This window comes from Pteronotus mesoamericanus, unplaced genomic scaffold (assembly GCF_021234165.1).
Source record: "Pteronotus mesoamericanus isolate MK-2021 breed Mesoamerican mustached bat unplaced genomic scaffold, CSHL_Meso_final contig_90, whole genome shotgun sequence".
Lineage (NCBI taxonomy): Eukaryota > Metazoa > Chordata > Mammalia > Chiroptera > Mormoopidae > Pteronotus > Pteronotus mesoamericanus.
This window is the reverse complement of record NW_026555277.1, coordinates 5,317,384-5,344,375: the sequence shown is the minus strand read 5'-3', so window position 1 is coordinate 5,344,375 and position 26,992 is coordinate 5,317,384. Positions and strand designations below refer to the sequence as shown.

Here is a 26,992-nt window from a genome sequence, read left to right as displayed (position 1 = left end):
GGTGACTGGTAATATGTAGGGAGTTTGATTTGGGGGAAATAAAAATGTTCTGGAATTAGATATGGGTGGTGGTTGCACAATATTGTAAAAAATATGAAAAACCATGGAATTGTATTCTTTAAAATGGTGAATTTTATAATGTGGCCATTATATCACAATTAAAAATATGTGAGACACGTCATCTGGACCTGATAAGAAATAATGGTATCAGCTACATTATCAAGTGCTTAGTAGGTGTCAGTGTGCAAAGGGCTTATACAGGGTTTCATTTAGTCCTAACAATAACCTTAATCAAGATGCATATGGGAGGGGGAGAAATGAATATGGGGGGTTGGGCAAGGCAGGGGAGAGCAATGGGAGGGGGAAAAAGGGGACAACTGTAATTGAACAATGATAAAAAATTAAGAGAAATGAAAGTAGGGAGAAAGAAACTCGCTTGTGCAGCATTACTCTTGTCTTAAATTAAGATGAGATTTTTTTACTCATGATTTGCAATAAAGAACCAAGCTGGAGATGCTAAACACACACGCGCACAGTTATAAAATTCGGCTCGTAATAGCTCTCATTTGACGCTTGTAAAAATTAAATAAGAAAGTCTGTAAAGAACACATGGCGCATTCTTCCTGTTATTCATTTAACAAATATTTCTTGCAGGTCTCCTGTGGGCCAGGTACCATTCTAGGCACTGGGAACAGAACAGTGTGTGGTCATTTATGGTTCCTCAACTCAAATTTCAGATAATGCCATGGAGCTCCCCAAATACTGTCTTTTTGCATTTTTTTTAACATTGTTTAATATTTATGGTAAACGAACTCTCACTCATTCTAGGCACTGTTCCAAGCATTTTGCACATGTAAACTTGTGATAAGTATGCAGCCCTTGCAGGCGTCATCCTAAAGCAAACCTTCATGAGGAGTCCTGCCACTTCTTCAGACTCATTCTCCAGGGCCGGTTCCTCCCTGGCTCTGGGGTGGGAATCTGGGGGGCAGATCCCAGGATTTTTGTGGTCACTCTTAAGAAATAAAAATTCCCAGACTGCTCTAGTATCTCCACACAACCTCAGTTCAGTAATTAAAACATCCATTTCACCCTGAGGGTCAAAGTTTCTCAAGTTCACCTAGAGTTACAGCATCTTCTTTCAAGCCTCCCCCTTCAGTTGCCCCACCTACCCTGGGTCTTGGGCAGACTGCAAGCCACTGGGCAGGGCCGTGACTTCCAACTTTATTCTAGTGTTGGATCAGGGGAAAAGATTTCCCTCTGTGTGGCCTACATCTGGCCCCTTGGAAACACTTCAATGTCATGAATAGGATGACTAATAATAAACTTTCCCCTGACAAACTCTGGGAGCATGGACTTCTCTAACTCAGCAAACTTTCTCCAGAGCTAGGGTTGGACCCAGTCTTCCAGATTTTTCCAGGTTGTGGGTATGACCTTAGTCCTCTGTGTCCAGCAGGCTGCAGGCTGCAGAGGACACTTAGACTCTTCCTGTCTCTTCGCCTATTACAGCTCCAGGGTAGAACACCATGCCTGAGACACTCAATACGTAGAAGAGATCACATGGTGTAGCAGTTAGATCCAAACACTGAATTCAAAATCTCAGCTCTGTGTTCCAAGGCCAGGCCAGCACCAACTCGGCTGTGTACTTACTAGCTGTGTGATCTAGGAGAGGCTAGTCCAACCATTCTGTGCCTCAGTTTCCTTATCTTTACAGTTGGGATGATATTAGGGGCTACCTCATAGGATTTTTAGGAAGATTAAATAAGATAAAATTCATAGAGCACTTAAAACAGTTCCTGAGACACTTTAGGCACCACACAAGTATTTGTTAAATAAATATCAGGTAAAAAAATGTTTGAATAATAAGTAACAAAGGTCAGTTAATGGCAACTTTACCAGGCACTGTTTAATTTCAGGAGTTCTGCGTTCTTTCATTATGATCAATTTTTGGGGGATGTCCAAACAGAACCTGCCTACAGCCACATCCCCCTGAAACATAGCTGGTGTCATAGCAGGGTCTGCGGGCCTTATTAAACACTACAAAGTACCCAGCACTGGTTTATCCCAAGTGCTAGGGATGCTAGCAAGGATGAGTCTAGGAAGGGTGACTCAGGATATGGGAAGGGATGAGCACAGCAAGGGTCTCCAGACAGAACTTTTCAGAAAGGGCTTCTGGGAAAAATAAAATCCAAGATGGGCACCGAGGCTGCCACTTCACAAGGCTCGGCCAGCCCCGCAGCCTGGCTATCCCACATCTTGTTGTGCTCTGTCTCTTACTGTCTATGCAGGAAAAGGATCTCCTCACGGATTGTGGGACATCCTGAGTATCCTGAGACAATTAATTATTCTACTGTTGACAGGCCTGAGGGGCCTAAAACTGAAGCATGGAGAGGTTATGCAACCCAGCCAGTCACGTAGCCTGGGTGAGGCAGAGCTGGGTCAGATCTCTGGACTCCAGATTTACATTTAAGCTGATGAGATACTCCTCCATGCTGCTATCCCAGCACAGACTTGGTTAGGGCACCAAACCTGCTAACAGATTTTCAGAAATGTGGGGCCAGGGAATCATAGGTCATTTGGTGAAAATGACATTACCAGGAAATTAAAACACTCAAAGTTCTGGAGAAAGCTGTGCATCAGGGTCAAGTAAGGAAAAAAAAGTTAAAACAAGACCAGAAATCAACTGTGGATATAAACAACAGGGACACTGATTTACTAAGGAAAATATGGATATAGGACAGAAGTATTACTACTTCACCGATATCTTCCTGAACCTAGTAAGGTTGGCGCAATCTCCAATACTTAAGATAGAGTGAGTTCAGAAGAAACAAGTTGTCAATGCATGTTTGAGTAACTGGTCATTTAGGAATGTACTTAAAAATAGTTTTATGATGATTCAAATGAAGTTGGGAGATTACCCACCTTTTATGACCTGCTCTTTCCCAGTTTTCTGGTTCCCATAGAGTGGGACAAAATGTGGTAGAAAGAGAATGGGGTCTGGAATTGTACAGACCTGGGTTCAAATCTTTACTCTGCTACTAATAGCATGACTTGAGCAATTTGCTTAGCCTCTCTGTCTTTCAGATTTTTTTTCCCTAAGGAATTGTTATAATACTGACCACAAGACTGAAGTAAGCAAAGCCTCTACCAAATGCCTGGTATATAATAGACACTCAGTTAGGTCTGGACTGCAGTGTGTCTTAGACTTATTTGAAATGCCAGTTGAAAATGGATTTTTCAAAAACATGATATTGATGCAAGGATAGACAGATGGGTCAACAGAACAGAACAGAATAACAAGCACAGAAATAGATCTGCACATATATGGTTAATTGATTTTGCGAAGGTTCCAAGATTATTCAATGGGACAGAGACAGTCTTTTCAACAAATGGCACTGGAACAGCTAGGCATTCATACGCAACAAATACATGAACCTTGACCCATGCCTTACATCATATACAAAAAACAATTTGAAATGTATTATAGACCTAATTGTATGAGAAAAAGCTATAAAACTTCTAGGAGAAAAATAGTACAGAATCTTTTTGGCCTTAGATAAAAATTTCTTAGGATACCAAAAGCACAAACCATAAAAAATGTTTAATAAATTGGGCTTCATCAGTATTAAGAAACATTTGCTTTTCAAAAAGACACTGTTAAGAAAATGAAAATGCAAGCCACAGACTAGGAGAAAGTATTTGTAAAATGCATTTATTTCTTTAACATTGCTGTCTCCTGGAACCATGGCACAGAGTTGGTGTAATTTATATTTTTTGCGTATCCTCGTTCTCTCCCTCACAGAATGACTAGAATGACTTTCTAGATACTTTTCTTTCATCCCTTACTATTTATGCTATTGCTCACTCCCTACTTCTCATAATGCTGTCGTGAGTAAGGGCTGGAGAGATTGAGCTACGTGTTATGACATTGCAAGCCCCACATCTTCAATTCCATTTTTGACAAAGGAGAAAAGAACAACAATGAAAAATCTGGAGACAGGCACATGCCCATCAGGAAGCAACTGGAAGCCTGTGGTAGCAACAGGACACCGTCAACAATGACAACAAAAAGCATTGCTTGAACATGCACTTACTGCCAGACATGGCTCTAAATGCTGTGCTTGCCTCATCTCATTTAACTGTAAGAGAAACATCCATGAGCAGAGTCAGCACAGAGTCCCAGAGGAGGCAGGGTCACCTGCAGGCAGCCACCAGGGATTCATTTGGGCCGTTTCTTCCCTTAGACCTGCGACGGATTTTGTTCTTATGTCTCTGACGTGCTTTGTCCTTTGGACTAGATTCATCCATGTCTTGGTTTTACTGTCTTGGGACTGCTGGCTCAATTTAGGAAACATTTTGTTTCAAAATTCAGCCTCTGTTTGGCTTCCTGGCACCAAGCTTTGACCTTCCTTGCTCCCTAATTCTGGTAACCCCTTGCCCTACCTCCTCTTTGCTTCCTCTAGGCTTCCATTTGCAGTTCTTGACCGTCCCTGGGTGACTATGAATCTCATATGTCCCAAGGTATATAATCAACATTATTCGCTTCAACAGTCAACAGGCATCATGCTCCTAGGTCTCTCCTTTCTAGTGTCCTTGACAAGCCACTGTATGTATAGCCAAAGATGGAAGTCTTCAGGTGCTTAACATGAATCCAGATTGGATAGGTCATGCCTACATTTGTCAAGATACCTGTGGAGCTTTCAAAATATTAATATGACTGCAAGGATGTCTTTATTGGTGAACAAAGTTCCAGTGTATTGACGGTCTTCGTGTTGGATTGTCAGTGGGTGATACTTCCGAGCCAGCTGGGGACTTGTGAGTATAACCTGAGCCATAAGGAGATTGGATCAGTGGTTACCACAGCAGCATCATCCTGCTTTTTGCACAGGTATCCTATGAGAATTTGGGCCAGGTACTAAATAACCCAGGGGGGTTCATGTAGCAGCACTGGAAGGCCCAGCAACTGGGCAACATATGTTCCAGGTGGGGCAGAGGGACATTACCGTGCTTCCTGTCAGCTTCAGTTGAACAACAGCAGAACTACAAGAGATGCTTTCTCTTTAGCCAGTTTGCCAAGATAATCTGACTTCTGTTTATGGGCCACAGATGACTGGGGGCAGAGCCATCCTCCCAGTTTACTTCAGCTCAGAATGAGAGCCTCTCAGAATAAACATTCCGGGAAGCAGTTCCGGGAATGAGAGGGACTGACATCAAAGTCTTCAATTCCTTTTCCAATTTTGATCACAGCAAGCCCTTTCACACAGGTCCATGCAGGTTTTCAAAGCTTGAACTGTGCTCGGTTGCTCGCCAGAGGATTTCTGCTCTTCCCGTGACCTGCCAGAGAGGCCGGGGGACGTAGGAATGGTCTCTGCGTGACGCCAGGAAGAGCCGCTGTGCCCGCAGGGCTGGAGTGAAACCTGCGTGGCATCTCGCGCAGTAATCCCTTTCCACTTCACGCAAACGGCTGAAAAGAACCTAAAAGTCACATATTATTTTTTAACTATAAAAATAGATTAATGAGCTGGATGCGGAAGACAGGCAGAACCTCTCTGTGATTTTAAAGGGCTAACCTGCACCAGCAGCCTTAAATCTCCGAATGCGTAAACTCACAGGTCTCACAGTGCCCATAATTCTCCGTGTGGAAGCCCCACCGCCCCCGCCACCCCACCGCCCAGGTCCAACCATTTTACAGAGCAGGAATCTGAGACACAGAAAGGTTCGGGGACAATTTAAAAAAATTGAGTAGTTAGTGGAAGAATGGAAACCTAAGCCCTAGTTTCTGGACAGGAGATCCTGCCCTTGCTTGCAACTATTACCCAGATTATGGACGGTCTTTGTCTCTAAAAACCTGCCAATAGCATCATAGTTATTCCCCAAGAGGGAGGTGAAACATGAACTCATTCTCAGGGAGAGAGGATTTTGGGGTAATGGTTCTAACCAGGCACTTTCTCTTCGGTCCTGACTCACTTTCATGGCCACCTGGAAAGTTTGGCTCGGCGCTGGGGAGTGAGGAGCCCTCCCGCGGCCCCCAGTCTCACAGTCTGTCCCAGCTGCAGAGCTCAGTCACTTGAGCTGCTGTGTTTTGAGTTCACTGTGCACTCTGCCACGACCAGCCCCTGTTGTAAATTTTCCTCCCAGAACACGTGACGATGCATTTCTTGACTATATATCCCAACTGCAGCAGCGGAGTTGTCAGAGCGCTGAGCCTCGCGCGGAGGAGGAAGGTTCTCGGACTTGGCTATTTAGGAATTCAGGACTCGGGACGAATTTGCCAGCCTTCGGTAAGTTAGCGATGCTGCTTGGCTTCAGAGGCTTTTGAAAGAAGGTTATTTCTAGCAACTGATAGATGAAGTTTTCCTTTCCTTTTTTTTTTTTTGTCCTAAGGAAACTTTGTTTTGAATCAAAAATAGTTTTAAGTTGTAGAAGTAAAATGTAAACTTTCTCTTTTCTGCTCAGTCAGTTAAAAAAGAGTTTCCCAGTGATCCCTATGTTATTTATGTTCTCTATGCTCCGTTGTCTTACGCTGATTTTTCCCTTTTGGTTTTTAAAATTGTAAAAGCAATGCTTTTTTTTTTTTTTTTTACACGCTCGCTCTATGAACTGCACATACGATGAATGTGTATAGACTGAAGAAATGAAAGTCCTCCTTACATCCCTCTCACCTCTCCCTGCCTTCTTCCCCACGCACTCAACCCCCTGTTAGCTGTTTGGTGCAAATTCTTCATGCATTTATAAGCTGTTTGATATTTCAATTCTATAACCCTTGGGCTCGCCCTCCGCTCTGTGCCTTGGACCCGCGGGAGAGTTCTAACCTGCAGGTCTCTCCCCAGACCCTGGCCGTGTGAGCAGCGCTCCAATGCTGAAGATGGAGCCTCTGAACAGCACGTACCCCAGCACGGCAGCCCCCAGCCGCTCCCTCGAGTCCCACGTCCCCAGCAACGACAGTGGCAACGGTAATGAGTACTTCTACATCCTGGTGGTCATGTCCTTCTACGGCATTTTCTTGATTGGAATCATGCTGGGCTACATGAAATCCAAGAGGCGGGAGAAGAAGTCCAGCCTCTTGTTGCTGTACAAGGACGAGGAGAGGCTTTGGGGGGAGGCCATGAAGCCGCTGCCCATGATGTCGGGGCTCCGGTCACTGCAGGTGCCCATGATGCTGAACATGCTGCAGGAGAGCATGGCGCCCGCCCTGTCCTGCACCCTCTGCTCCATGGAGGGGGACAGCGTGAGCTCCGAGTCCTCCTCGCCCGACGTGCACCTCACCATCCAGGAAGAGGGTGCCGACGATGAGCTCGGGGAGACTTCAGAGACGCCGCTGAATGAGAGCAGCGAGGGGTCCTCAGAGAACATCCATCAGAATTCCTAGCACCCCCAGGACCTCTGGAGGTGGCCCCATCAGCCTGCACCCTTAGGGAGAGGAAAGACACTTCTCGTGTCTGGTTTCACTTTTGCAGTGCAGCTGCCACTCTGAAGAGACCCCCAGGCAAGCCCCTCAGCGGGAGCCAGCGGCAGCCAGGAGCCAGTGAAGTGCCTGTGGTGTGCACCGGTCTCGGCGAAAGCTCTGAAGACGAGCAGTGTGTACATTTACTTTGGGGCCTGGGGCTTGGGGTTCCTGTTCAGAATCTGGCAGGTCGATGTGCTTGCTCTTGTTTTCTCACTGGATGCCACTCCCAGGGCTGCCAAATGCCCAGGACATGCTGGGGGACTAGGTTTCATTCGCTAATTTGCCTAGTGCTTTGTTCTTCCAAATCTGATTGGCTGTAAGTACCCCATGGAGTACCTGTGGCATTAGTTCACTGGTTACAGTGCTTCTTTTGGAGGTCTTTTGGGTTGGGAGGGGGAATTTAATGGAGGGCTTTCCATGGGAGAAAGCTGGAGGTCTGAACCTGGCCTATGTGTATACCGTAAAGGGAAAAAAAAAAAAAAATGCAACCTTTAAACTTGTTAACACTGGCTGGGATTGTAAGACATGACCCTTTCTCTACCCTGAGACCTTGAACTCTGATCTGGGACCATCCAGCATCTCATGCTGGCATGAAGTTTTTTTTTCAGCTGGAAGGGTTTCTCTACAACCTAAGCTGCACTCCGAATGACTGCGCAGGGGACTCTTCCCAATCTTTCCAGAGGGGCACTGGGAGGGGGCGAATAAAAGCAACTGTTAGCGCTACTGCTGCTCATTTCCCTGCCCAGTTTTCTGAGCTGGGAGAGGACATACTGTGGGCCTCCGTGAGGTGGCCTTTCGTCATGTAGCTGAGACCTAGGAGGGCATACTCAGGCAGAAATTGCACAAAGCTGGGGTCTAAGTTCTGTGTCCCAGTCCCGACAACCCCTGACCCTGATTTGCTGTGTGGTCCTGTGTGTGTCATCAAGAGGCTTCCCGCCTCCGTGAGACTCCTCATGGGCTGTGTCCCCAGGGGCCTGCAAGGGTGTCTTTAACTTTTAAGGCTCTGTGATAAATCCTGCATGGGCTGGTGTGAGGAAGCTTGGACAAAATATTTCCTCCTTGGCAGGGGAGCCTGAAACAAGATCTGCTTCTTTAAAGGAGAAGTTGGAGACTAGAGATGTAAGTAACTGGGAAATGCAGGGCAAATCACCAACTCAACCAGGCTGTCATTTTTCCCAGTCGTGACCCAAAGAGGCAGAGATCACATTTTACTCTGCAAAGTTCCCTGGGTGCTGGAATGTTAACCCTCCGGCTAGGGAATGAGAAACCCAAAAGAAAACGCTCAGGAATGCTCGCCGACGTGTCCATGTCGGCCTGCAGTCGGTAGCGTTGCAGCAGACCCTCTAGGCCCTTGAACACAAGGAGGAAGAGAAACACACCAAAAGGTCAAATTTAATTCTAGCAAAAACAAAACAAAACAAAGCCTTTAAAAACAAACAAACAAACAAACAAACAAACAAACAAACAAACATATGTACTCTCTGGATTGGAGACAGCGATAGCTACTGTTCCCATGGAAGGGTTAACAGTGTAGGAGCTGGTTTATCAGCTCTCCTTAGCACAGTGTTAGAGGAAATTTATGTTTGGGGTGGGGGAAGGGGGCCTCTGTTCACTTTAAAATTCAGAGTGTGGATTTACTCCAAAGGGGACTGTTTAAGGTGAAAGAAGCCAAGTTGAGCTGGCCCCTTGCCTGGAATCACTTGAATTCTGAAACTTTACTGCAACGGACATGTGCGTGGTCACATTTTCCATTGCTTCATCCTGAAATTTGGTGCAAATCTAGCTGCGCCTATTAAAAAGTGATGTATATACTTCCTTCTTATTCTATTAAGTTGTATAAAATGGTCCTCTGTATTTAACAGTTTGTCATTTTCACAGTATTTTTTAATTTAAATAAACAAACACATTTTCCTGAGGAAGTTCTGAGTTTTTTCTTTGGTTCTTCAATGTAATTCCTAGTTACTGCCCTCCCAGACACATTCTGCCAGCTGTCTTTAGATTTGGGTCATTTTCCAAGTTAGACTCCCATGAAGACCTATTTTATTTCTGCCTAAATCATGGACTGAACAGGGTTGGGCTTTTCCATCTTGTGATATGCTTTGCAATGAATGAAAAACAAGTTGCAGATAGTCTTACATCAATTTCTCTTTTTTAAAATTGCTGGGGCTTTGAACTTGAACGTGCAACTGTTACAAAGATGTCCCTCTAAAGGTGGTTGCAAGAAAACATTTGATTTGCATGTAGGCTGAGCAGATACTCTCTACATGGGAATGCAGCAGAACAGACTGGTGGGCAAGAGGGTGGCTGTATACACAGCAGCACAAACTTAGGAAAACACTGGAGCACAAAGGCTATGATTTGGGATCACCCCTCCTGTCTCTCCCAGGCACTTCCACACAAAGGCTGACTTTCTAAGTTCTTCCCACCTGGCCTGGCTGTGGCTTTGGCCTGCATACTTTATGACTTTATTTATACAGTCAGAGGTGCGAAAGAAAAACGACCCAAGCTGGTGACCCATTTTGAATCAAGCAGATGATACGGAACATCCTTACTTTTATGTTTTTCCGTGTCCTGTGCATTTGGCTTTTCTGTTTCAAGGAAATGATTTCATTAGGCTCACAAATAAATGTCTCCCTAAAAGGTTTTTCTGGTGAAGGTACAAGGGAGCCTGGATCTTTCCCAAAACACATCAAGGATCTTCATCCATCAGCTGGTACCTTGACAATGTAAGATGAGAAGATTAGTTTAAAAGACAAGAAAGCCTTTCAATTTATCTTAGCTTAATGACATTCTTGGTGAGGAAATAGTTAAGGAAAACATTTTTACCATGGGCGGAAGAAGAGGGAATTCTAGACTCTAATTGTCCTAAAAATATGCAGAGTACACTATGTCGTTTTAATGGAATATTTGTTTTCTTAAAAAAAAAAAGTTCTAAGCAGAACCTAAGGCCCAAGGGGTTTAATCTGTGTGGATTTACTCATGCATGTGAAAAACAGAAAAGGGAATTTGGCTCTGTGTACCTAGGATATTAGAAACATATTTTAAAGCACTTAAATGTTAGGGATGAGGTAAATGGATCGTCCATGTTGTTCTAATTACACCTTTGTACGTCAAAGTCAGGCAGGGATGCTGTAGAGAAAAAGATTTCTTTCACAGACAGAATCATAGGCTCAAAACTACCGGGAATGGCTGAAGTTGGGCCAAGGCGTGAATGCTCTTGGCTCGTAGCTCTGGTTGGAGAGCAGACCCCATGGTACATTTGAGAACTGCAGTTGCAAGGTTTTGTGGTCAAGCACGTACTGCCAGGGCTCAGCTGAAGAAGGGCCACTTATCATTCTATAAAATGCTGCTCTGATCCTAGATGTTATGGAACAGACCAAACATTGAGCTTCCAATGCAATCGATACTCCCAGTTTAGACAGAACATACATTTGCTCAATTGTCTTACCCCAAATCTGGGCCCCCTGCTGGGGAAAATCATAGGGAGTATCGTGGGTCAAGGGGCAGGAGGTGGCTTCTGTGGTTGGAGGGGGACGTATCAGCCAGCTGACCAGGAAAGTGGGTCTGGCAGGCGCCAGACCTTGGGAAGGCAGGGTGTGAATGGGGTAGGGCAGAGGCTCAGTCTTGTCATGTCCAGGTTTCTAGACTAACTCTGCAGTTGTGTTGCTGTATCGCTCTTTCAAAATGAGAGGACCTGCCGGTCTTGCTCCTGGGGGACCTGCTCACGAAAAGAATGGTGAAACATTGAGAGATACCCAGCTCTGCAGGAGTCTAAGGAAGAGCCAGCCTCCAGCTTCTTAAAATGTGTCCTGGGCATCCGTCTGTGAATCAAGTCACTGAAACCTCCTTTCCTGCGGACGGTTTCCTCAGGAGACTGTGATGTTTAGGAAAAAGACACGATTTGCCAAAGGAGAAGGGTCATAAGAGAGAAAAACCACTGTTCACTTCTGCTTTTCCCCATTTCTGAAATGTTTCCTCCCACACAGGAAGGAACAGTTTGGGATGTGAGCGGTTACCATGGAGATAACCAGCCAAGGTCACTTGTTTGAAGGAGCCCATGGCCCCACAGCACGGGATGTGAGTGAGTTGATGAAGTTGGGATTCGGTCCTTGACTCAGGCCAAGAGCTTTGAGGCCACGGCAGCCTCCGCCCATGACATGGAGGGGGAATGCAGGGAGTTGACTGATCTCCTTTTGTTCTGGGCGACTCCATCTTTCATCCCTGTGCACCTTTCCTGCCCCATGCAATACAGGGCTAAGCTTTTGTTCTCCCTGCTCTAGGAATTTATTTCCTTACCTTGCATTTTGTTGCTAAGAAGCACGTTGAAAGAATTCTTCACATCAACAACTATACTCTTTCCCTGTCCTGAATGCTTGTCTACCTTTTGCTTAAAAATGGTAAAAGAGCCCTGGCTGATGTGGCTCAGTGGATTGAGTGTTGACCTGCCAACCAAAGGCTTGCAGTTCGATTCCCAGTCAGGGTACATGCCTGTGTTGTGGGCCCAGCCTCCAGAAGGGGGCATGTGAAAGAGAGCCACACACTGATGTTTCTTTCCCTCTCTTTCTACCTCCCTTCCTTTCTCTCTAAAAATAAAAAAATAAATAAACTCTTAAAAAAATGGTAAATGGCAGACTCTCTCCTGTCTTACTTCTGGCTGCTGTAGCAAAGTGACACAAACTGGGGTGCTTACAAACAACACACATTTATTTCTCACAGTTCTGGAGGCTGTAAGTCCAAGATCAGGGTCCAGCATGGCTGGGTTCTGGGGAAGGTCAACTTCTGGCTTGAAGATAGCTATCTTTTCATTGTGTCCTCACAGATAGAAAGCAAACTAGCTCTCTGGCCTTTTCTTACAAGGGCACCAATCCCATTCATCAGGGCTCCACCTTCATGACCTAATTACCTTCCAAAGGCTCAATCTCTTAAATACCATCATATTGAAGATTAGATTTCAATATATGAATTTGGGGGAGACACAAATATTCAGTCTATAACATCTCTTTTCCCAGTGTTCCTCCTTTGTTTCCTCTCTCACTTCCTTCTCTTACACAAAAGGAACAAAAAAATAACAGTAAGCACAATGCATAATATTTGTTAGGCACTTGTTATTTAACAAGCACATACTGCATCCAATCATCACAACCATGTGCTTTGAGCTTCAACTCTCTTGTAGGCACTTCTGTGTACTGGGAAAAAAATATAACACCTGCCTAACCCCAAAGGGGGCAGTCTTTATATGGGCAAATTCCAATAAAATAACTCTATCTGGTTCATCTATAGCATTAGTTGAATAGTTCTATGTGCAGAACCCTTTGGCTCTAGAAAGAAGTAAGAATACTTGGTCATTGAACAATTGAAGACACCATCATGTGATTAGTCAAACAAAATGTATTGTTGACCTGTTATTTGTTTTGCTCCATGATAGGTGCTTTCTTTTTGATTATCTTATTTAATTCCCCCAAGGAAACTCGACACTAGGTCTCTAACACTATTAATGTAGGTATGAACGTTGAGGCTCAGGAGGATGGTTGCTGACCAATGAAATGAATGACCAGGATTTCAATGCAGGTCTTGGGATATAAAATCTTTATACCTGAATGTCTCTACATCATGAGGAAGCAGAGAACCAAAGACGTGGAATCTAGGCCCGTCCCAGTCAATAGGCAGCTCTGTGACATTGCATATATTGCTCAAACTTTCTGAGCATGTTTCCTCATTGATAAAATAGAGATACCAAGAGCTTCTCTAGTGATCTCAAAACATGTTCAGAACTGTGAAGCAGCTGGAAAAATTTTAAAAAATGTCTCTGTCATTGATAGGGAGCCATGTGTAGACATTCTAGCATTCACTCATAGCCAGTATTTCTCCCCTTCTGAGAATATGGACATTTCCACCACTCAGCACCTTCTCCTGTCCCTCCTCCCATACCACCAGGGGTCAGGCAGGGATATGACTAGTTGTGGTTGATGTAAACTGAGTGGAAGTGATGTACGTCACATATAAGCTGAGTCAGTAAAAAGCCCATGTCACCCTCTCTACCTGCATGTCACCAAGAGGACTGACTGTGTGTTTAAGATGGCATAAATAAATAAAGGATACAGCCTGCATTAGCCTGAAATAGTGAGTTACTGCGTGGAAGATGATAGATGTGGAGAGCTGCCCAGATCTGCAGCTGGCTTTGCATGACAGCAAAAGTAATCTAAGTTATGGCAAATACTGAGAAGTTGGTGTTTTTGCTACCGCATCATAATGTCACCTATTGGATTCATACAGAGTATGATCACATTAGAGAGGCACAGATTGTTGGAAGGTGCCTACTAGATCATTAACCCAAACTTTCTGTTTAATGATGGGGATATTAAGGTTCAGAGCAGTTAAGTGACTTGTGCAAAGTATTAGTGGGAGATAGGAGCAGAGCTAAGGTTGCAACTCAGGTCTCCTGGCATCTGGTTCAAGGTCTCCAAGGCTTAGTGAAAACAAGTGACCTAGAGTGTCTTCTCTCTTGAGCCTTTCACCTTGGTCTTCTCTGAGCAGCATTTAGTCACTGGTGTTATCTCTATCTATGGCTCCATGAGCCCTGCTGGGAAGTGGCTTCTTTTTTTTCCTGGTTAAACCCTGGCACTTATTGTCCTTTGTGGGGAGATGGATCCAAGTGGGCAGAAGTAAACACATTCCCCCAAAGCAATGCAATATGACACCACTGGAAACTTTAATAAAATGGAAGAAGTTATAAATAGGAGGAGGGAAATATTCAAACAGGGTTGAATGTAGTTGCCTGCATGCAGCTTTCTGGAGTTCAGTTTTATTTCTTTGCCTGTTTGGGCTTAGCTCCAGTGCCAGGTAGGGTCACAGGCAGAATGCTCCCAGGGCTGATGTCCCTAGGTGCTAGGTAAAGACCTTTGAAGGTAAACACTGGAGACTCAGCTCTAGACTGAGGTCCCCGATGATGCAGAAACCAGCAGACACCTCACTAATCATTATTTTCATATCCTTAGCCCTGAAAGGGAAGGGACAGTCTCTCCCATCTCTATCTTCTCTTTTCACTCAGGACATCTGCCAGAGAACTGGACATGGCGCTTGGATGGAGAGATTCTGTTTCTTTTTCAAAATGTTCTCCTTTTTTTTTTGTACTCCCATCATACTGTCCTCATGCCTTGATTGTAGCAGAAGTTTTACTCTTTCCCATAGCTTTATGTCCTCTGAAAAGCCAGAACCATATCTACTATTTCTGTAGTTAATGCCAACTTTGGGCTGGAATGTCTCAGGACTCTCATTATGTTCTTTTCTTTATATTTTTTATTTCCTCTATGGGTGATCTCAAATTTTAATTAACTCATATGTAAATGTTTACAATGAATGCCTATTTGGTACTTAACATGTGCCAGACTTTATTCTCATGATATTTAATTCACACAACAAGTTGAGAGAGAGGGATTTATAAGCCCATTCTAAATAAAGTGAGGCAAACAGAGGTTAAGAACAGTGACCAGTTTTACACAATTAGTTAGCAGCAAAACTGTGATTTGAACCTGGCAATCTGGCTCCAAAGTCACTACACCTAACTGCCTGTTGTACTACCTTTGTATCTCCAAGTCTCAACTATTTGGCTCTAGTGTAGACTTTCCTCATGAGCACCTACACCTGTGTCTATACCAAGTGGTGTCCCATAATCACTTCAAATTTCTGACATCAAAACTCAAACTCATTATCTTTCCTGCAAAACCTGTCCCTAACGTATATTTTGCAGGTATCAAAAAACATGGGCAGAACCCAAACTCTTCTCCTTCCCTTAGGTCACCAGGCTCTCTTTGTAATTTAATTCCATTAACATGTTCCTTATTTACCCCAGAAAGTATTTCTTCAGTCAGGAAAATACTAAGGACCAGAGAAGGGTTGGAACAGGAAAAGATAATTTGATCAGAGCTATAAAGAGGAAAATCAATATTTAGATGGAGCATGCAAGGCACTGGTTATACAGAATAAAAACTCAGTCTCTATCATCCTGTTGCTTATGATTTTTCCCAAGGTGAACTGAAGAAGATAGAGGAGAGAGGTAAAGAAAGTAGGATTTTGGTGACAGGTGAGAAGTGGCTGGACTGGGGCCAGGGCAGGTCTTCACACAGAAGGTAGAAATACTGAGGAGTTGAAATGGACAAGATTTCACAACTAGGTAAATCATAAAGAATGAAGGAGAGGGTGGGATGAAATTTGACTCTGCATAATTTAGTAAGTGGAAGTGCAAATAATAAAAATGGGTAATAAATCCAGGGCAGAATTTATTTTATTTTGCATTTTGAATTGGAGACATTTACATGATATCAAGAAAGCATTTGGCAGATCAGTATGGAAACTTTTGAGAGAAGTTGGAGCTAGAGACAAGATTTGGGAGCCATGCAACATGAATACACGGACTTGAAACCTTGAGCATGGCTGACACAGCCAAAGAGAAGTGGGAATAGAGAGGAGGGCAAAGAGCAGCCCTTCAGGGACCAGCTACTTCTTGGGGGTTGGAAGAGGAAAGGCAGAAAGAACAAGAACAGTCCAAGAACTAAAATCAGGATGGCAGAGTGCCCAGGAGTTGAGCAAACAGAGGTTTTCCAGGAAGAGGAGGTCAACCATTGGGAAATGGAGGAGAAAGAAGCTTCCTTTTGATGACTTGTAGGTGTAGTATTCATAAATTGCAGAACATGTAGAATGGTAGGGTGAAGATATTACACATACAAAAGACTACTGAGTCACTGTCATTAGCAACTAACTTGGGAAGTTTGGCTGTGAAAAGCCAAGTGTAGTGTGGTTAATGCAAGGAGTTGGAACTACTCAGAGCGCCTTTTCCATTTTACTTGACATTAATTGTTAGTAAGTTTAGATCACAAATCTACCTTCACTCCCTTTGGTAGTGAGGTATGTGTTTCTGCAGGGGTTGACATTTCCCCAGGTTTATATGGATCTCTATTAAAGACACCCAGGGAGGGTTTTAAGACAGCCTCGAGAAGGTGTGCTACATGGCCAATTCAGGGAAGTTGAAATAACATATTTTCTTTCTCAGTACAGACAACAGAGCACAATATTTTGCTGCTAAATCTCTGCTTTTGCATGAATGTCTCTTCCAGTTATTTAAAGAAATACCCAAGATAATAGGATGACCTAAGTTCTGTCCTTCTCTAAAGTGATGTTTATTCAGGAACTCAGTATTTGTAGGTGCTTGAAAGCTGAATGGGTGTTTGATTTTATATATCGGTGCTTTTTATACAGAAAATGTCATAATGAAGTCAAGATGTTATTATATCTCAGTGTGTGTAATTTCTGGGTATTGAAAAAAATGGTTAAGGTGTATTTTAGGCATATTAGTTGTGATTCAAATTACTGTTTAAAAATCAAGATTCTGAATAAGTGAGAGGATAATGTGAAAAAAGCTTTTCTGGTGGAGTGGGTAGTACTACAGGATTCATGGAGACATCAGATCTTCCACCATAATATTGTAAAATGCAACATTAGAAATAACTGGTTTACAATCCTCCCTGTGATTCTTAGGCCATGAAGAGACATACCCCATCCTGCAAAACCACACACAAACAAGATGGGAAAGAGGATGGCTGTACACTACCCAGAGGCAGGTGAGTGGGCCAGAGAAACGGTGCTGTACCAAGAACCACAGAAGAATTCAAACTGGTTTGACCCTCTCTTTGTAATTTAATGAATGGTATTATTCTGTGGTTATAATGCTTAGAAATTTGCACTTTGAGAGTTTAAAACCAGCTGAAAATAAGATGGCTAAAGACATATCACTATAGTTCAACTAAAAAGATAAAGTGAGGCAACAGAATGGTAGTTACCAGAAAGGAGAGGATGGAGGGGGGATGAATTGGGTAAAGAAGGCAAATACACGGTAACCAAGGAAACCAGACTTTGGGTGGTGAGCACACAATTAAGTATACAGACATTAAATTATAAAGTTGTATACCTGAAATTTATATAAGGTTATTAACCAGTGTTACCTCAACAAGTGCAATAAAAAAAATGTAATTTTGGTCTTCAGGTAAGTCAAATGATACTGTAAAATAAGGACAAAAATCAGGAAAAAATCCAAAACTAGCATGTGAATGTCAAATGTTTGTATTTTATTCATGGAATCCATATTTTGAATAGGAAGTGGGATTTGATTTTACCACAGTTATTAGGTTCTAAAATCAGAGTATGAGGCAAAGCTATCCTTTAAAGCTCCTTAATTGCTCTTAAAATGTAAACTTCTGTGGTTTCCCCGAGTGGCCTCTCTGTCCCTGGGTAGGACAGTCTACGGGCGTCTTAGAGCACGAGGGCATGAGGGGATCCTTTCCTGCTGCACACACACTTGAATTCCCATAAATTTAATGTGTTTGGGTTTTCCTTTAAAATAGATGAGTGCTTTCTTGTTTTGATTATTTTCTGTCTTGAAAGCAATCCACCTTGAACTTCTATGCTATCCTTCTGAACTACTCCTTAAGAGACTCTACATAATAACCAGTCTTTTTTTTAAAGATAATATATAGTTCAATTTCTTTAAGAGTATATATGTCAAAAAACAAATTTTTAAAAAACCCACCACAGAGTTTTCTTTTCTAAATTAAATTTATTGGGGTGAGCTTCATTGATAAGTGAAATTATATAGGTTTCAAGTGTACAATTATATAATACATCATCTGTATATTGGTCATGTGTTCACCACACAAAGTCAAATCTCCTTCTATCACCATGTATTTGACCTCCTTGACCCTTTACTATGTCCCTCCAGCCACCTTTCCTTTTGTCACCTGCCATGCTGTTGTCTGTGTTTGTTTTTATTCATTTTTTTATTTGTTCATCTGTTGCTTTCAGTTTTATAGCTCACATATGAGTGAAATCAAATGGTCCTTGACTTTATCCATCTGATTTATTTTGCTCAGATAGTCTTGATTACTGTTGTGACATGAACATATTAGTGAGCGGGAAAGCAGAGTTGCCTTTTCAGGACATAATCCCAAAACTCAGCCAGAGATGTCTTAGAGTTTAGGGTTTATACTTTCAGTGAAAAATTCTTTTTCATCTTAAATTATAAATGTGCTAAGTCAATTAACATTTACTAAATGCCCATATGTGTCTTTAGTCCCTTTCAAGGTGTAACGTCGTTCAGACTTTGTGATGGCTCTATGATGTTCATCTCGCATGAGAGAGATGTGGCTCCAGGAAGGGCCACAGCCAAATTACTGGCCAGGAGCACAGTTAGGGTTTGAATTGATGTCTACCTCATGCAAGCACAGGTGTTTTTTCCTCCCATTCTAACGAGTTTTTCTCATTTCCCACAAAATGATAGTAAAATTGTGAATATTTTTTCTCTGTGTTAAGAACAATCACAAGAGGTTTTATCTGAAGGGCACATGTTTTTTTTCATTGAGTTGAAAAATTTACAAGCTGTTGGGAAAGCTGTGAAACCTTTTAAAATCTTAAACCACCCCCCAAATTCTGTTTACTGCCTTCCCGGCATCATTCAAGGGAGAAATTAGTACTATTGAATAGGAATTGAAAATGAAAATGAAGCTGTGAATTGAGATTGTGTTTCCCTTGATTGTCTTCCTATGATGGGAATGGAGACCATGGTCAAGGGGAGCAACCAGGCTCTGAAGGGTCAAGGACCAGGAAGGTCATGGAGGGAAGAACCTCCATGGGGATCAAGATGCTGTGAGGTGCTCACCTGAGGATTACAGTGGCTTGAACAGAGCCTGAGAGACTCTTTGAAAGGGAAATTTAGTAGCTGCTGATTTGCATAGAATAGTTATCTCCGGACTTCTTGATGCCAAAAAAGTAACTGGAAAGGACATTGGAATTCATTAATTAAATAAACATTGGTTTTTGAATCTCTTGTACAAGAGTGCTTTGTTCTTGTGCTCCAAATGGTTCAGAGGGAAGCAGGGCACCATTTTTTTGGGGTTGGATATATTAAGTGTCTAACAATGATGATGAGATGGTACCATTAAAATGCTTGGAAACACATTTTAATTAAAAAAAGAGATGTCATTAATTTTGTGCACCAAGGGGCTTATTGTTGAACAAATTCAATTAAATTTAGTTTTTATGGAAAGAGTCAACCAATTCCTTTGTTTTTCTTTTGTATGGAAATTTCCATTCCAATCCTTCTGATTGGAATTCATTTGCCAGGTTCATACTCTGCCTTATCTACCAAATCTTCTCCAGCTCCATGGTGACAGACAACACAGTGAGGGAAAACATTTTGGGCCAAATTTGGGAACACTTGCCTCATACAAATTTGCTCTAAGCACAGTTCTAGATGTGAAAGCGCATGTTGTCATTGAAAAAAATGTAACCCTCCTGCTTTTAGCCCCTTACACTGTTAATCAAAATGTCATGATAAAAAATTATTTGAAGTCTAAAGAATATTTTCAGTTTTTTAAGTGTTTGATTTTTAAAAAGGGAACATCACGATAGACTAGGGGCAAGAATTCTTAAAACAAAGATTGTTAGGAAAAGTGTGAAAACTATCATTTAAACTATTGTTTTCTTTTCTTTGTTTTTGATTTAAAGTTTTTTTGGCTTAGCAGTCCATTTTATTCATTTCTTCCCCAGCATTGTGAGAATACTTTATATATACACTGTATAAGTTTAAGGTGTGCAACATACTGATTTCATACACAAACACATATGTGTGATTACCAAATAGAGTTAATATCCATCATCTTTGTTTTTCATTTAGTCACAAGAGGAGGAGACAGGGATCAAATGGTAAAATCAAGTTCCACATAGTTTTAGTGATAAGCATAAACTAGGTGTTTTCCAATTATTTGGATGAGTTAATATACATGTAATTCTGAGAACAGTACCTGATATATGGTAAACACTCATAATAGATAGTTACTATTACTATTATGTTTACTTTGCTATTAGTACAAAAATATTTAGTACTGTATTTTAATTTCCATAAATTATAATATTCTTATTATAGCAGGAACTGTGCTGGCTTATTACAGTTTACTTTGTAAGTTATTCCTCTTTCTCCAAAGAACATGAAACATTAAGATGCTCAGGTTTTAGTGCCTGGGACAGGTTTCAAGTCCAGAATTTCTATTGAATTTCACTGTCTCCATTTTAAAATGGGTATAGAGAAAGAATGCATTTGAAGTTCAAGTTTATTCAGATTCCTAATCCAAATCCAACCAGTTATCACTCTTTGTGTACCCTCTGTGTGCTAGGATTTCGGGGTACAGAGCCTATGGTCCTGTCCTGAGGTAGTTTACAATCTAAAGGAAAGAGCCAGATGTAGAAACAAATAAATGGCATGTGATGAGATAAACATTAGAATAGGGTGAGAGCTGTTTGCTGTGGAAGCCAGAGGTGAGAGTAGGCTGAAGAGGTGGAGAAAGTCTTTACAGAGGAGTTGGTATCTGATCAAGATTTTAAAGGATGAATTCGAGTTGCCTCAACTTCTTTATCTGTAAACAGTTGGAGAGGGATTCTTTGCTCCAAACTTCCATGATTTTAATGCTCTAGATCCCACTTAGTCAATAATGAGGGACATTGACATTGGGCCTTTGCATCTGAATTTTGCAGAAGACCTTGTCTGCACAAGTTTAAGCTGCTCAGTCCATAGCAGAAGCATCAGTTGACTGTTCAGCTATTCTACTGTCCTGCCAAATAGCTGAGCTTTTAGATTTCAGGACAAAGATTTCCCACAACTGGCTGCATGTTTCACTTTTCATCAGGATATTTTGGCATCAGGTAGAAAATAACCATGGATGAATTTCAGGAATTTGAGTGATTTGGATTCAGTATAGAGAAAATAATAGCTTAGATTTTGATTTGAAGTGAAGCTCAATTACCCTGAGCCAAAAAATAGCCTTTCTTCTTCCAAGTGGTCTGAGATGTTCATTAGCTCTGGCTTTGGTCCTGGGGTATTTTTGTAACGAAGTCTGCTGGAAGTGTGCAGGACAGATGGAGTTGCCATCCTTCATGGGGTTGTAGAGGAGAGCTGAGCTGAGTTAGAGATGGGAAGAAATAAAACATTCAATGAGGATAAAGACCAAATGTCACTTGAGTGATTATATCATTGGGCCAAGTGCTGCCTCAACAGTTCCTTGCTAATTGTAGTACTACTTTTTTTTTTTTTAAACTAGATTTACTGAGGTAAAATGCACACATTTTATAAGAGAAAAGTTCTTTGAGTTTTGACAAATTTCTGCATCCAGGAAACCATTACATAATCAAGACCTAGAATGCAATCAGCAGCCAACAACACTGGATTCCTTCACAGCCCTTCTCCTTCCTACTCCCCAAATTTAGCCATTAATCTGCCTCCATCACTGTAGATTAGACTTGCTTTTTCTAGAATGTCATGTGAGTAGCATCATACAGTATACTCCATTGTGCCTGTCTTCTAACACTCAGCATGTTTTTGAGGTTCATCCATATTGTTGAGTGTATCAGTAGTTCTTTAATTTCAATTGCTGATTAGTATTTCTGTGTAATACTGCAATTTGTTAACCCATATACTTGATCATGGGAACTTGGGCTATTTACAGTTTTGGGCACTTATGACTGAAGCTGTTGTGAATATTCATGTATAAGTCTTGGTGTGAACATATATTTTCATTTCTCTTGGGTAAGTACTTAGGAGCGAAATTACTGGAACACGTGTGGTAATGATATGTTGCACTTTTATAAAGAATGTCAAACTGTTTTCCAAAATGGCATGCCATTTTGTATTCCCATCAGCAATGTTTAAGAATTCCAGTTGCTCTGTATCTTTGCTAACCTCATCTTTTAGAGTTTATCTTTTCACGTAGGTGTGCAGTGGTTTCACATTGTTGTTTTAATATGTATTTCCTTGATGATGGATGATTTTGAGCAACTTTTCATGTGCTTAGTGGCCATTTGGGGAATGCTTGTTCCCATCTTCCCTGCAATGGTGTTGCCATTTTTACATGGCATCCATGTAGTTGTTTGTTTTTTTTTTTAATTTATTTTTTCAAATACATTTGTCTCTGCCTACCCCATGTAGTTCTATGAGTAGGCCTTGGGGTTTCCATGGTGGGTGGATTTTACCTAAGGTTATTTTGAAAACAATGTTCCATGGTTAAAGGAAAAAATTAAAAACCATTGGTTTAAAGTAAAATTGGAAAGGAGGAAAATTTGGCTTTTGTTGTTTCCATTCATTTTTTTTTCTTCAAGGGCCTGCACAGTATGAAAGTTCTGCTCTGGGTCCTCTGGGGAAAGTAAGACTTAGGGCTAAGGCCTCTGTATTCCAAGAAGCCTTGTAGTAGAGACACACATGCCCAGGCTCTGGAGTCAGAGAGATGTGAGTTTATATCCAGGTTCATCCATTTGTTAGCTCTGTAAACTGGAACACGTGTACTATCTTCTTTGAGCCTGTAGTTTCATCAGCTATAATATAATACAGCTATTATAGTCAAGTTATAGTGGAATTAATAATATCTAACCAACAGGATATTCTGAGGATAAAATGAAAGAATAAACGTAAAATGTCTAGAAGAGAATCAATGTGTGCCTAGCACACGGTAGTTACGCGTCAAATGTTTTTCTTTTCTGTCTCCCTATCCTTGAATTGCTTTATTTCTCTCTCTCTGTATTTTAAGATCTCAGGGTTCTTCACTATAGTACTCTGTCCTTCCCACCCAAAATCTCTAGACTCTGATTAATTCTTCCTCCACTCCAACATTTACCTGTTTGTATTTGCCTCTTAAAGAGTCCTGCTAAATGAGTGAGTAACTAACCTAATAAAACATAATTTATGTTAAGGTGGTAATTGTTGATAATGTTTCAAAGTTTAAATAGGTATCTAATCTAACAAGTAGGATCAGGGAAGAATGAGTAACAGGAGAATTTGAGGCCTGAGAAGGCTGATTAGGGTAGGTACTGTTTTGGTATGGTTGACCTTTCCCAGAACCCCATAAATCACATTACATAAGTTGTTTTCTCCAGGGAGTTGGCCTGCACTTGGATATTTTCAATTAGTTGATTCTTTTCAAAAAATTTCCCCTGTTTTATGAGGTCTTTCCCACCATCTTCTCGCAGGCCAGAACCATATGAATGACTTTAGAAGCCAAGCAATGATTCTTCAATAAATGTCTTATTTTTCTCCAAATGTGTAGTGTTACCATGCGCCAATACTTGTTGATTCCTTATGATTTAGTGGCACATTTCATAAAGATGGAATATTCTTTGGGAAACCAGCTGGCATTTAGGCCAAGAAATCTTCATGGGTAATTTGGATGATAATTAGCTCTACCTCAAAGATGTACAATTATAGAACAATACAATATTATGAATGGAAGGACCTTTGTGACCAGTTAGTCTAACCCCATGTCCAGTTTTCAGATACATGATTGTGATTAAAAAGGAATTTCTTGATGAATGCTGGTCTGTTTCATTGGTCATGATGTTGACTTAAGTATCTCCACTGTTAACCATATTCTGAAATAACTGATTCATTAGCTCTTTTGGATGTCACTTTTCATAATTAAATTCACAACGCCTGATTCTGGTTATTGCTAGTCTGTTTAGTGTTGTTAAGTCACTTTATTTTCTATTGCATTGGGAGAAAGAGAGCTTTGCAGAATATTAACATCATGCAAATACAACTATGTTAACTGCAAATAACCTCAGGTCCTAAAGTGAGCTCCTCCCTTGCCAAATTACCTTTAGGGACAAGTACACAAACAACTAAAAAATGTTTATAGCTTATAAGATAGCTGTCCATAAATGGGTTCTTACTCAGAAAATTTATCCACTTTACAAGCAAAAAAAAAAAATGTTTTTTCAGATGACTGAAAATGAATGCTTCTAAACAGGGTAGCTGGACTGATATATACCCAAGTTATCCCAATTGAATATTCCTGGAAAACTTTCTCTATTCTGAGAAAGAAAAGTTATAAGGGAAAAGGATAGAGAGTTTGACACTATCTGCTCTTAGCTGTTACATTGGGCAACTTTTTGTGGACCATCCTTAAGAATCTTGGAAACTTTAAAATAGTATACACCTCCACCCATTGAACATGATTTGTCAATATCAAATCTTTATTGGAAAAACAGAAGGAGACTTAAAAGAGTATAGGAATGGGCCAGTTATGATGACTTGGAATTAGATAGTAGGAGCAGTGTTGGGAAAAATGAAGATTTAATATCCAAGTGCTGAGAGTGTGGAAAGGGAATCAATTTTTTAGTTTAAAATTTAAAAGTCATTTTTTCAATACTGAGAAACAATAAAAGGGAAACTGCAATTGTGCACATATGTCCAATTTGGATTCCCCTGGGCATTCTGGCTAACAATATCTGCCAGAGTATCTCTAATTCATTTTGCTCCTCATTGGTCTCATGTGGTTGGTGGTGGTTGTATCATCCCATTGAGTTATGCTCATGGTGTGTTGTAGAGGCTGCTCCATTTCCCTCTGCGGATGGGGTACATGTTATTTGTTTCACATTGTGTGAAATGCTGGAGAACCCTGGGGGAAGGAGGTTCAGCAAAGGCAGGCATTTCACCGTGGAGCCAATCATGAAAAATATGTACTCAAGATATGAGGAAATTTACAGGAAAGAGGCTGGAAAGCACCATTATTAAATTAGCTTATAAAATGTCATCAAACATGCTGATGATTTAGCAGAAAAAGAGTGTAAAAGAGGTAAGTACAAAATATCTTTTAGACCTCAAAGCTTGGAAAGGTTAAATTTTAAGAATTATTTTCAGGGGATTATAAAATGAGTATTGAGTGTTGTTTATAAAACTTCAGGAAGCCTGGCTGAAAGAATAAAGATTTTCTTTGAGGTTCATGTTGACATTGACTTTTTTTTTGGAAGAGCCTATAAACAGGCTTATTAAAACTCAAATTGCTGGGTCTTACTTCCAGAGTTTAGGACTCAGTGGTTGGAATTGGGTCCCAGAACTCGCATTTCTAACAGGTCCCAAGATAATGCTGATGCCACTGAGTTGTGGAACACATTTTGAGAACCAGTTGCCAGCCAATTCTGTTATTTTAGAAAGGCAAAGCTCAGAAAGGCTAAATTTCATCATCCTAATGACATGACCAGCGTTACATGGTTATTTTTGATCAAACCAGGACCCTAAGTCATGGATTGTCAACTCTGTGAGTATTTGGTAGACAAGATAGTGCTAGAGGAAAAAAACTGTACTTTTAAAACAGGCATCTTTGACTTCTAATTTGATCCTTCGGACTCCAAATGCATGGTAACCAATGGCAACAACACATTTCAAGTCAGCAAATGTGTTTGGTAGAAAAGGAAAGTGACTTTTTTCTGAGGCAAGGGCTAGTGCAGTGTTATGGGAGGGTCTTAAGACCTGTAATTCTCTGTGAATTGTATTTTTAAGAATAATTTGTTTATTTTATTTATTGGATCTCTCTCCCAACTAGAATGTAAGCTCCCAAATGGCAAAAATTTGCATCTATTTTCCTTGCAGCACCTCCAGCTTACTGTGCCTGGCTGAGAGAACTCAATAATGCTGAGTGGGATGGGCACGTATTGAGGACTCAACACTGGCATAGGAAGGTTTTCCCTTGTGTGTGTGTTTTATGAATGGGAAGTGCTTTTGATAAAGCAAGTTACCTTCTATTCATGACTACGAGTGAACCCTACAGCCCTTCCAAACTGAACATGCATTGGGTAGAAAGGCCGCCAAGTTTCCCAGGGCTCCCCAACCGGAAGTTAATGGTCTGTCTGCACCAGTGGTGACCAGCCAGTTAGCTCTATCTCCAGAAGTGGGTTTCAAAACCACCTTTAATAATAATAAACATTCATAGAGCCCTTATAATTTGCCAAATAATGTTTGAGGAGCTTTGTGTGTATCAGCTCACTTCCTCTTTAGAACTTTCCTAGGAGGGAAGTACTGTTATTGGCTCTGTTGTGTAGATGAGGGCACTAAAGCCCACGGAGGGTAAGGAATCACCGAGGGCACACAGATGTTAAGTGTGGGAGCTGGGGTTTGAACCCAGGCAGTCTGACTCCATACACCATGCTCTTAACCGCCCCACCGTCAGGCCTTTTTATGTTGTTGTGAGCCAGCTAGAGTTACACACACCCTGCAATGATAAGGGAAAGCCTTGAGACACATCGAAGCTGGGCTTACTCAAACTGTCTAAAACTTGTCTTAACCTATGGAAAAAATTCCTGTGAATGAAAGTAACTGGAGGGTTATGGCAGAGATTACAGTGAAATGTCAGGAACAAAATCCAAGGTGAAGAGAAATATACATAAAATCAGGAGCCTGGAAAACATGTAATCGCTTTGTGGTGTTTCCTTTGGAGTCTAGTGGCTAAGAGTTCAGAGTAGAATTTTTAAAAAAATTTATGACATGTCACCTATCTACCTACAGAGTAAAAAAAATCAGACACTTTTTCTCTCTGTATTTGAAGGGAAAAAATAGTCCAAAAGATAATATAGAATGTAAAATGTTTTTTGAAGCTTTGTTTTAATAAGCATGTAGACTTTGAAGTTAACATGAGTTCCGATCTCATTTTTCTCTTCACATCATCTGTGTCATTACATTGAATAAAC

The 26,992-nt window shown here is 41.3% G+C and overlaps 2 protein-coding genes across 2 annotated transcripts in view; both read left to right on the top strand.

Moving 5' to 3' along the window:
- Positions 1-26,992, top strand: part of MOGAT1 (monoacylglycerol O-acyltransferase 1) — a 310,581-nt gene that overhangs the window by 247,682 nt on the left and 35,907 nt on the right. The gene's annotated exons all lie outside the window — the stretch shown is intronic.
- Positions 6,174-7,396, top strand: KCNE4 (potassium voltage-gated channel subfamily E regulatory subunit 4). Its single transcript, XM_054585616.1, has 2 exons — positions 6,174-6,278; positions 6,828-7,396. Exon 2 carries the CDS (start codon positions 6,854-6,856, stop codon positions 7,364-7,366), a length of 513 nt encoding a protein of 170 aa, XP_054441591.1. The 5' UTR covers positions 6,174-6,278; positions 6,828-6,853; the 3' UTR covers positions 7,367-7,396.

What these genes read in the sequence shown, in the direction of transcription:
- KCNE4 (XM_054585616.1), top strand. Translation starts at nt 6,854, where the DNA reads ATGCTGAAGATGGAGCCTCTGAACAGCACGTACCCCAGCACGGCAGCC.